Raw genomic sequence first — 12,683 nt, 5'->3', positions numbered from 1 at the left:
GAAAATACACATGGAGTGCCTATCTGGCTAGTCCAAGTATACAAAGCTAGTAAGAGGTGAAGATGGCATTTGGATCCCAAAGTTGAATATCCACACTGCTTTCTAGCAGTATAAGCACAACTTAAACTATTTATTTTAGTTTTGAAAGCATAACGGTTATTCGTATAGCATGTTACTGAATCCACATTGCATTTCTCATATCTGTGAATGTGTTATTATCTCTGTGTGTTGGGGGAGGGATAAAGGTGGATTCCTGCTATCTTAGGATATTTAGTACGAGAAAAGTACTACTTGCAGTAAAATCACTTCATGTGGAATTAAATAGTGGGGAGAGAATCAACTGATTGGGACTTTATATTGAAAAAGAAATCTAATAATTAAAACAACTTTATCCTATATTTAAGGAAATGTAGGTTTTAACTCAAATATGCAGCAATTAATTGGAAAAATAATGCATTAAATATTGATTTTTGGCATAATTTCCCAACAAAATAGTATATAGCACCAAAAAATATTCTTTCATTCCTGCTGCACAATCTCATAAATGGGTAATTACTCAGAGATTTCACAGTGATATTGGAGGGATATATCAAATTTTCCAAAGGCTCTCTTAATATCTTTGAAATCAAAATATCTTTTGAAAAGAATGTTTTAAATATCACAATGGATCATCCTTGTCTATTTTCTCCACTTCACTTTAGTTATTTTGAATGCTTCTGCCCCCTACACAGTCTCACAAATTAGAGCCTGGGGTATGACTTCTCAGATTACCAAGACCCTCAGAATATACAAATTAAACTTTAGACAATTTTTATTATTTAGAAAAACATTACTAAAGTTCATTCACAGTGACCCATGTAATTCATCAAATAGTGTATTGAAAATATTCCTATTGCTAAAAAAAATAGTATGCTAGAAATAATTTTAAATGAACTCAAAACTGTAAAACTTTCTAAGGCTGATTATATTCTCATTTCCATTGTAAACAAGAACAATTTTTTTTTCAAAATCTAGAATGATTAGCAAATGGCAAATACAAGGTTAACCCTGAATCAATCTGCATCCAAATCTGCTAATAAAGATGAAGATACACAACACGGTTTGACATACCCACAGAATCAGGAAGGACACATGTTGGTGTAGAGTCAAGTGAACCTAAAGGGTGATTGATTCTAATCCACATTGTATAGCCAGATAATAGAAAGATTGGCTGAAAAATGCATTCATAAAAACCATCCTTCTGCAAATGGCAATCTTTGGGTTCAGACATGGGATGAACAGATGGAATATCAGAACAGTAAAGGCTGCTCCTTAAAAGACACAAAAACAGTCAATTAAAATACATTGATACAACCAATAAGAAGATATTTGAGAATTTTGATTTGTTGTCTAAAAGGGAGACAGTTTTGCTCATCTAAAAATAGATGCTCTTACTAGAAAGGCATTCTTGAATTCCCAGCTATTTCCCAATGTTATGTCTTTCCACAGAAACACAGCAACTCATTAAATATTTCATTAGACCCCAAGTGGGGATGCAAATGAAATAAATGCTCTAACAAGAAGATAATGATCCTGTTAGAGATAGAACTTACAGTAATTTGGAAGTTAAGCTAATATTATATACTATTGATACAATTTTAAAACTATAAATCAAAAGTAGTAATGGGGCATTCCTGGGATGGGACGGCAGGCAAATTCCTCACACTTTAAATAGGGGATTAAATTCCACCACATTGAGATGGTAACTGATAGTAAATTAGAGCTTAATTGAAAATGCCCTAAAATTTTCTAGTTCAGACTAATATAAATTAAAATAATTCCAATTTCTGATATGTAAGAGAGTACTTCAAAAAGTTTATGGAAAGATTCTCATTGTGTTTTAATTCTATTTTTCCATGAACTTTTTAAAGTACCCTCGCATATGGCTCATATTGTCAAGTATATTACTCATTTTCTTGGAAAAGATTAAGAAAAAAATTTTTAGGATTGAGTACTGACCAGCACTCCACCTCAGAACACATAAAGCATTTCTCCTGTTCTTTAAAAGAGCTCTTCTTCCACCGTTTGCTCTGAGAATAGTATTTAAATGGGTAAAGCAGCAATTATTCATTCCATAGGGATGGGAGTGAGGAAGTGAGAAGATGAAAAATCTACATTCTCTCATTTTCCATTTTTTGAAACTCGTTTTTTCCTCAAAATGGCAATCATCGGGTGTGTGTGTGTGTGTGTGTGTGTGTGTGTGTGTGTGTGTGTGTGTGTGTGTGTGTGTGTGTGTGTGTGTGTGTGTGAGTAAATGGTGATGAGTGGGGAAAAATGAAGACTTGAAAACTACTATGGGATATTTTAAAAATAAAAATGTACCTATTTTCTAATTAAGGGTGATATTTTGGATAAAATGCTTGGTAGAGAAAAGAAGAATACTGTGAGAAGATGATGCCTTGTATTGTTTCTAAAACAAGGAAGGGTAAAAAATAAACAAGCACAAATCACTCCTTATTAGAACACATTACTCTTTATTAACTTAAGTGTTTATAATTCTAAAAAATCATTCATATTATCTATTACAATCTTGGTGTTTCTACCTCTAACTTTTTTCCAAAACATTGATCTTTAACCAAATGATATTAAACATTTATAATCCTCCACTAGTCAATTCTCTAAGTCAAATTAAAATGTATATACAAACTAATTTTTCCTGTATTTCATTCAAGAGTCAAGATGCAATTATAGAGAATTGATTGTCAGAAAATATCACTGAAATAAAAACAAATTACAATTTTTTTAACCTCGGGTGTGAGCTTTTTTTAAGAATCATGAATTTATTTAATCCTTCCAAAATTTCCTAATTAATTATAGTCTACTTTCCTCTTTCAGGAGGAAAATCTACAAGACTACCATTATGATCATATTTCCAGAGAAAATTTTTCTCTCACCATACCCACGGAAAAATAAAACAGCAAAAATAATACATACCTATGATACATCAACTGCAAAGTACTTCCCACAAGTGATTGGACTGGATTGGCTGACCATCTGCAAGTCATTTTAGCTAAGTACCCATCAGTTTCACATGATATATTGATATTGGTATCTATTTAAAAACACATTAAAATATTAATATAAAGCAAAAACGCCAAAAAAAATTTAATGAAAAAAATTTTCCTTACACCCTCAGTGGGACTCTAATGTAGGGTCCATAATGAAAATTTAACTCATGGAACAAAATGAACAAAATCGCAGTCTTCTTACCAATCACATATAATTCTGCATAGCGATGATGGCACTCATGTTCACTGCAGCAGTACACCGCATCATAGGTAAACTTTCCTCGCGGTTTAGTTGCGTTCAAATTGGGAAAAGTAACTTTGCTAACATGGTCACTCACAACATGGTACTGGCTTTGAGGAATTTTCTCAGCTAAATTCATCCACCAAACGATATCTTTTGAGGAAACAGTCTTGCTTTCATTTTTATAGATGCAATGAAAAGAAACGTTAGACCCAACACTTGTCAGAATTTTAGGTGGAAAGTATATGACATCTGTAATGAGGGAAGAGAGGTAGGACATCAGAGGAAGAGAGAAAACATCACGTTAGCAATTTACACCATGTAAAAAAGATTCGCAACACATTCCAGGGTTACACTGCCAACGATAAAGTGAGTTTACTAAGAAACTGGATAATTCTATAATTGGCTGTTCATGTAGGGTTATGGAATGGCCCAAGTACTCCCATTCTCAAGCGAGCTGAGCTTCCATCAATGTCTTTGCTAACTTCTGAGCACAGAGACTTATTCAACCTAAAATAAGTTTTAGTCAGTAATTGTCACTTGCTGACTGATAGGCAGAAAACTAACTAAAATGAAATATAATTTAATTTCAAAATGACATGTTTTCCATCAAACCCTGCTTTAAAAATCAGTAAAACTAGAGCAAGTTCTTAAAACAAACCACGATGAGACAAAATCCTGAAGAAAAAATGGGTGTTGCTATTGCTTTGTTTGGATATATGAAAATTTCAAATAATCAGATAAAGTAGACAAATAAGGAATAAATAAGAAAATCAAGAAATGTAATATGAATGATGCACCAATATACAAAGCAGGGAAAACTGTAAATACTGGGCTGTAATGTCATTTTGAGTTACTTAATGCCAGTGTGATGTGGCTGAGAACAAGGAAACCAATATTTTTCTACAACATACCATTTTTTCAGTCCTCTACCGTTGAGAACCTAGTTTGCCTATTATTTTCAATGAGAAACAGGATAAAAGTAAATGATGTTTTACATAAGAAGGAATTATTTCCTCCATTGTGTATTACAAAAATATCAGTATATTTTGATTGTACAATTTAAGGTAAGCCATTTTCTGCTGATAGAATATGAATATCTGTTTTCATATATATCTTTTGTGTTACCTCTAAAAACAAAAACAAACTTCATTGGTTTGTATTAAGTATTCTCTATTCTGTAATAGCGTGCTAAACTCCAATTTCTTTGTATTTACATTCCATACAAGATATTGCATTTTGAATGTCTATAGTCAAATAGAAAAGGAAAAAACTTAGTAGCATGAAATTACTGGACAGAAGCCAGACCGTTAGATTTATCACATTACTAAGTATAATCCTAGTGTAGGGTGGAAATCAAGCTTCACACGTACAATACTTACTGCAGACAAGTACCTACCACAGAAGTGAGAGATCATTAACCTTCTTTCAAAATGCTCCTCAGCCTCATTACTGAACTGCCTCAAAATAATTATTTTTTTTTTAAAAAGTACAAATAAGCTTTCATGAATGAAGTTGAAGCTTTTCATTTTAAAGGTAATTTTTAAAAAAGCATTTCACTTCAAAATCAAATGCATATAGTAAGGTCTAACTGAAAATAAGATTGAAGTCATAGTATTTTGGCATGATTAAATGCTAAGATACTAGATTAAAAATAAGACAAGTTAATAAAAACCTGACAATTTGTAAAATTTACATTACACGGGGGTTGTTTTTTTAAAAAACTGACATGAGGTCATTGTTGGATATTTAATTTGCAAAATAATATAAATATACATTTTTATCCTGATAGGAGATACTATGTGATATTTAATTTGTAGAATCACAAAACAATAATGATTTTCTTTGTAATACCTTTGCAATATCTACATTGACAAACTTTATTTAAAGAGGAAATTCTATTGATAAATATTTGTGAATTACACAAAAGAATATAAATCATGAATCAAAACATTTTAGAGTTATTTTAAATGTGTTTATATTAGCTCCAGAAAATAGACTTTTTGTTCTTGGAGCAAATGCACCCATTTTTCTTTAAGGGGAAAACGTTTTCTCTAACTCATTACATGAGTGCCAAGTGTGAAATGTAGAAATTGCCTAATATCTGTTTCTTCTCTTCTTTGGTGGAAACAAAAATTGAGCTAATAAAGGTACTACAAGAATTCAGCACTTTTAAAGTTGTGCTCAGTATGTAGCGTAATCTAGTCGCAACATTCCTGGACCTCATAAGTTCTGCAAAGGTTCTAGGTTTTCCTCTAAAAGTACAAGACATCCCAACAGCTATTGGGAAAGAACCTAGCCAATTCATTTTAAAAGAATCCATAAAAATCCCTTGATTAGGAATAGTTAATGCTTCATTAACTGCATAGTTGGTAGGTACAGTTGTACCAATGAATAAAAAGTAGTAGCTATAAAGGTACTGATGATTGACATTCTGTTTGCTATGGCAGCAATGCACAGGCAACCTCTGTTCAAAAAGGATTCAATAAAATCCAGAGTGTTTGGAAATATAAAGAAGGTGTGGATATTCACTCTTAATAAATTAATGACCCAATATTACAGTAGTCCCCCCTTATCTGAGGGGAATATGTTCCAAGACCCCTAGTGGTTGCCTGAAGCCACAGACAGTAGCGATTGTCATCAATCGGAACACGTTCCTGTTCATATCTTCCACCCACAAATTTAATGGTTTTTCCATCTTAATTAAGCACTTATTCACTGTGGCCATAACTTCTGCAGTCTGAGGTGCAACAACAAAACTAGCACAAATTTCTTTTTTCTTCTTCTCAGTTTCATGAATAGTAGACTCGTTCTTACCATAGATCTTAGCAGCCTCAGCATACAATTTGTAAAATTTCCTTATTGTCAACAACTTTCACCTATTCACTAAAGGAAGCACTTTATGGTTTCTCTTTGCCATATCTGAATTGCCACCATCGTTATTCTTGCTCTTTGGGGCCAATATTAAGTAAAATAAGGGTTACTTGAACATAAGCACTGTGGTATCATGACAGTTGATCTGATAACTGAAACAGCTACTAAGTGACTAGCAGCAGGGGTACATTGTGGAGATACTGGGCAAATGGATGATTAATGTCCCAGGTGGGACAGTAAAAAATTTTATCACACTACTCAGGACAAAGCACAATTTATAACTTATAAATCGCTTATTTCCAGAATTTTCCATTTAATATTTTAAGACTTGTTGACTAAGGATAACTGAAACCTCAGGAAGTGAAACCGTGAGTGGGGGAGCTAATGTACAGAGTATTTCTGTTGGGTGGATGCCATCACAGCACCTACTGGTGAACAGTAGAGGAGAATCTAATAATATTAAATACCTAGACTTAAGAAAGAAGGATTCAAATCTCTTTACACAAAGAATAGGAAGTTTCCAGGTTTGGAGAAACATACTTTGCTGTTGCACACCATTCAGTGGACGAGATGTAATTGCAGTTAAGTGCTGTGAAGTACAGAAATTGCTGCCAAGGTAATTCAGCAAACCCAAACCTAAAAAACCTAAGCAACAGTAAAACCTCATGTCCCACGCACAGTGAAGGAAATGAGCTGCTCTATTTAAATGTTCTACATAATTAAGCTTACTGCTTACTAGTTTTGAGTATCAATTTTTAGTGCCAATGGAAATCTTGCATAATTATATATTATGCACTCATCTTCCTTATTAGTGTTTACAAACACAGACTTTGGAATTAGACACCCAGCTCTACTACTTTCTGTGTGCACTTTTACAAGTTACTTAACCTCTCTAAATGTCAATTTCCTTATCTGTAAAATAGCAATAACAGTACCTATCTCATAGGGTTGTTGAAATAAATGATATTATATGTAAAATATGTAAAAATTTATTGTTGATAAAATGATAATATATGTAAAGCACTTGCAATAATGCCTAAAATACAGGAAGCACCTTATAACTGTCAATTATTATTATTATTATTCAATAGGGAATTTTGAACCTAATTATACATTTTATTTGTGATTCAGTACACATCACTATATTGTTACATCATTACAGTACATGACTTAGTAATAGAAAAATATTCTTGGGAGCTACCTATGTGGGTAAGCTTTTGTCCCCACTCTTGGTGTCCCTAGTCTGCTTTCTATTTGGTGAGTTTATGTCTTCCCTTAATGCTCACCTGCTACTATTCAATGGCAACTAAGTTATCTAAGTTTGTTACATTAGTAAGCTTAACTTTATACTCATTGTTAAATCAACAAATGATGCCCTTTGTGGCAGCTATTTACTCAAAGTCTAGATTTTTCACTTATTTTCAGATTTTTCTGTTTAGCATGTCAAATGTCACTAGAGGGACCTGAGTGGTGAATAACTAAAAGGCTAACTATTAATGGCAATATTGTTGGATATTGTACAAGGAAATAAATTGGCAAAGTTGTGTGCAGTGTAGTTCATATTAATAAATCTGATTATATTATGTGTGAAACACAAAAATATGAGCCAACATATTAAGAAACCCAGCAAATGTAATCCTACAGATATTGATATTAATTATAAAAGAGTTCTGTATAAAGTAAAGCAGAGCTAGAAATATGTCCATCCAAAGGCCTAAAAACCTAAGGTGAACTACACAAAATAAAATCTTGGGTGAAATGTAACTCAAAACCATTATGCTATACTGAATCCAAATTCGCATCTTAACTGAATAAATAATATTGCTAAGAATTATTATTCTAGAAAAGTCTTAATGTATAACTCTTGAATCCTAGCAAACTTTGAAAAACAAAATTGATTCTTTTACAATTTCCCTCTTTTTCAGAGAGATTAGGTTTTCGGTTCCAATTAAGAAGTAAAACGGTGAAGAATGAAGCCATTTTACTGTGAAAGAGAAACATTTCACCAAATGGCTAAATGAAGGTGACAAGCTACAGCCCACTCAGTGGAGGTAGGAGCTGTTGACCTTTACTTCATTGGTAAAACTTTATCTTCAACACCCACTCATCCCATTCTATGTAAAAACCTCCACATGGGACATCTTTGAAATTTGATGTTAATACATCCCCCTCTTGCTTTGGTTTGAATGTTTGTCCCCTCCAAAGCTCATGAAGCTTAATCCCCAATATGGTATTTGAAAGGTGGGGCCTTTAAGAGATAACTGGATCCAGAGGGCTATGCCTTCATGAGTGAATTAATCCATTCATGGATTAATGGGTTAATCGATTAATTGGTTATTATTGGGGTAGACTGGTGGCTTTGTAAGGAGAGGAAAGAGCACGTGGACACACTCAGCCCACTTGCTGTGTGATACCCTGTACCATCTCAGAACTCTGCAGGGAGCCCCCTCCAAGAAAGCTCTCATGATCAATTCTTTTGGGGAGAGTTTCAAGATGGCGGCGGCTGCGGCGGCTGGCGTGGAGTAGCTGAGGTGGAAAAGGTGGCCACTGGGCCTCAGGCAGCCGGGAAACTTGTGGACCTTCCTCTGGCCATCTCTTAAGGGAGGACTGCTGCTGCTGGCCGGTCATGGGGGCTCAACGCCACTTTGCCCCCGGCAGGAGAGGCTGCCTCATTTACAGGCAACAGCTTTGAAGTGTGGAGCAGGAAAAGAACTGATTCTTAGCTGCAAAAGCGAGTCTTGAAACAGGGAACACGGCGCCAGGGCTGCTGTGGATGCAGCCAGGATCCCGGAGGCTGGGGCCGCACTGAAGGCGGCCAGCTGCCCTATTCAGGATTCGAGGTTTCAGGCCGGCATTAAAGATTCCTGGGAGCGCCCGAGTGGCGCCGCGACTGAACAGCCTGAGGCGGCAGCGCCGAGAACACGGAAGGCAACAAACCAGAGACAGAGCGAGCGCCCGACCTGGCACAGCACTGTGAGTGATCCCTGGCACAGCTCTGTTCGGGGGTGGATGACCACGCGGCTCCCGCCTGCACCACCAGGCCACTCACTGCCCCGGTGCTGCCTCCATTTTCCCAGGTGCGGGCAGCTCCGCCCTGCTCGGCCATCACTGAGCCCATTTGCTTGGCCTGGTGCGGGGCTTTCCGGACCCTGTGGGCCGGCCTCCTCTCCCACTCCCTCCGCGGTTCTCTGGCGGGGCTGGGGGTGTGGGGCGTCCTGACCAGTGTTGGGAGGGCTAGGAAGTACGGGCGGGCCGACGGTCACTCCATCACACCCTGGACTCCGGCCCCGGTAAACTTCCTGTTACTGGGAGGCAGATACCATCTCTGCGAACACCAGTTTGGAAAAAAGCCTAACGAATTTCTGGTTGGGAATAGTGTGGTAGGAGAGTTCCCAGGTCCGCTTGAACCTGCTGGAGAGCAGGCTGCAGGTGGGCACTAGACTCGGTTTATACCGGGGGGATACAAAGGTGAACAAGACCCGAGAAAGATCTACACAGTGCTACAAAGGCACCCAGAGAGACCGGTCGTCTGTGCCTAGCAGAAACCTGGTAGACTTCCTGGGCGAGGCGGTGCTGAGCAGGGTCTTGAAGGCCCAGCTGATAGACGAGGGGTGCAGAAGACACACCCCAGCCCAGCACAGTGTGCACAGAGTGGGGAGACGTGCGGCCAGGGAGGCGGAGACTCGACAGAAACCACACACCCGGTGGGGTCGCCACTGCACGATCTAACAGCCTGGGCTAGAGCACACGGAACGGGGAGAAGTCCTGTACAGAAAGTGAAAGCTCAACAGAGATCACACATCCTGTGGTACGTGATCCACCAGCCCAGCAGAGTACAAGCTGACCAGAAAGGTGGATCCCCAGAGAAGCCCAAGACCCGAGGCAACCACACACACAAGACACTAGAGGCCAACTGAGCAGTCACAGCGGGAGCCATACCAAATTGGCAACCACAGCAACATCCTAGTTAGTCATTAGTCTCAAACCGGTGGACTGTGAAACCCCCTGCCACAATGAATAAACACCAAAAAAAAGACACCAGAAATACAAAAAATCAAGAAAGTACACCACCAAAAGTTAATAAATCTCATACTCTAGATCCTATAGAACAAGAAGCCCTTGAAATAACTGACAAGGAATTTCGAGTGATAATTCTAAGGAAACTGAATGAGATACAAGAAAACTCAGCTAGACATCATGATGAAATGAGGAAAAGTATACAGGATCTGAAAGAGGAAATATACAAGGAAATCAATGTCCTGAAAAAAAATGTAGCAGAACTTGCTGAACTGAAGAAGTTATTCAGTGAAATAAAAAACACAACGGAGAGTTTAACCAGCAGGCTTGTTGAAGTTGAAGAGAGAACCTCTGAACTTGAAGATGGGCTGTTTGAAATAACACAAGCAGACAAAAAGAAAGAAAAAAGAATCAAGGACATGGAAGAAAATCTGAGAGAGATATCAGACAACCTCAAGCGCTCAAATATCCGAGTCATGGGTATTCCAGAAGGGGAGGAAAATGGAGATTCCATTGAAAACATATTCAACAAAATAGTGGCAGAAAACTTCCCAGGTATAGGAAAAATCACAGATCTTCAGATCCAGGAAGCTCAACGATCTCCAAACGTATTCAACCCAAAAAGGCCTTCTCCAAGACATGTCATAGTCAAATTGCCAAAACTCAGAGACAAAGAGAGAATCTTAAAAGCTGCAAGAGAGAAGCGTCAAATCACCTATAAGGGAGCCCCAATCAGGTTAACATCAGACTTTTCATCACAAACCCTAAAAGCTAGAAAGGAATGGGATGATATTTTCAAAATACTAAAAGACAAAGATTGCCAGCCAAGAATACTCTACCCTGCAAGGCTATCCTTCCGAAATGAGGGGCAAATAGTATATTTCTCAGACAAACAAAAACTGCGGGAGTTCACTACCACATGACCACCCTTACAAAAAATCCTCAAGGGAGTACTGGGTTTGGTTCCTGAAAAATAACTACCACTGCCATAAAAACCTAAGAAAAATCTAAACCCGCTAGTACAATAAAAATGGCATTCATGAAGAGAAAACAAGCTAACAAAAACACTATCTACAACCTAAGGAACCAACAAACAAAGAAACCAAACAGTAAATCAGAAAGCAAGGAACAAAAGACACCTAAGACAACCAAACAACCAATAAAATGCTAGGAATAAATCAACACCTTTCAATAACAACTCTTAATGTTAAAGGCTTAAATTCCCCAATTAAAAGACACAGACTGGCTGACTGGATCAAAAAGCAGGACCCAACTATATGCTGCCTACAAGAGACCCACCTCACCCATAAAGATTCACACAGACTAAGAGTGAAAGGATGGAAAAAGATTTACCATGCAAACAGAAAAGAAAAACGAGCTGGAGTGGCTATTCTTATATCTGACAAAATAGACTTTAAACTAAAAACCATAAAAAGAGACAATGACGGACACTACTTAATGATAAAAGGACTGATCCATCAAGAAGACATAACAATCATAAATATATATGTGCCCAATGCTGGAGCAGCCAGATTTATAAAGCAAACACTATTAGACCTAAAGAAGGAAATAGACACTAATACCATAATAGCAGGGGACCTGAACACTCCACTGTCAATATTAGACAGATCATCTAGGCAAAGAATCAGTAGAGAAACACAAGATCTAAACAAGACTCTAGACCAATTGGAATTGGCAGATATCTACAGAACATTCCACCCAACAACCTCAGAATATTCATTCTTCTCATCAGCACATGGATCATTCTCCAGGATAGATCACATATTAGGTCACAAATCAAGTCTCAATAAATTCAAAAAAATTGGAATTATCCCATGTATCTTCTCAGACCACAATGGATTAAAACTAGAAATTAATAACAAACAAAACTCTGGAAACTATGCAAACACATGGAAATTAAACAGCATTCTACTTAATGACATATGGGTCCAAGAAGAAATCAAGCAGGAAATCAAAAAGTTTATTGAAACTAATGAAAACAATGATACATCATACCAAAACCTGTGGGATACTGCAAAAGCAGTATTGAGGGGAAAATTTATTGCATTAAATGCTCACTTCAGAAGAATGGAAAGATGGCAAGTGAACAACCTAACACTTCACCTTAAAGAACTAGAAAAACAAGAACAATCCAATCCTAAAGTTAGCAGACGGAAAGAAATCATTAAGATCAGAGCAGAACTGAATGAAATTGAAAACCAAAAAACAATTCAAAAGATCAACGAATCAAAAAGTTGGTTTTTTGAAAAGATAAATAAAATTGACAAACCATTAGCATGGCTAACAAAAAAAAGAAGAGAGAAGACTCAAATAACAAAAATTAGAAATGAAAAAGGCGATATTACAACTGATTCATCTGAAATACAAGGAATCATTCGAGACTACTATAAACTATTCGCCAACAAATTTGAAAATCTGGAGGAAATGGATAAATTTCTGGACACACACAAGCTCCCAAAACTGAACCGTGAAGACGTAGAAAA

At 36.9% G+C, this 12,683-nt stretch overlaps 1 protein-coding gene across 2 annotated transcripts in view; it reads right to left on the bottom strand.

Moving 5' to 3' along the window:
• LEPR (leptin receptor) overlaps positions 1-12,683 on the bottom strand; it is an 83,543-nt gene that overhangs the window by 33,803 nt on the left and 37,057 nt on the right. For both annotated transcript variants that reach the window (XM_063105114.1, XM_063105115.1), the window contains exons 7-9: positions 3,250-3,540; positions 2,974-3,091; positions 1,111-1,310 (exon numbers count right to left, since the gene is read on the bottom strand). In XM_063105114.1, coding sequence (XP_062961184.1) covers positions 1,111-1,310; positions 2,974-3,091; positions 3,250-3,540 — 609 coding nt within the window. The remainder of the gene's footprint in view (positions 1-1,110; positions 1,311-2,973; positions 3,092-3,249; positions 3,541-12,683) is intronic.

This window comes from Cynocephalus volans, chromosome 8 (genome assembly GCF_027409185.1).
Source record: "Cynocephalus volans isolate mCynVol1 chromosome 8, mCynVol1.pri, whole genome shotgun sequence".
Taxonomy (NCBI): domain Eukaryota; kingdom Metazoa; phylum Chordata; class Mammalia; order Dermoptera; family Cynocephalidae; genus Cynocephalus; species Cynocephalus volans.
This window is presented reverse-complemented; position numbering and strand designations above follow the sequence as displayed.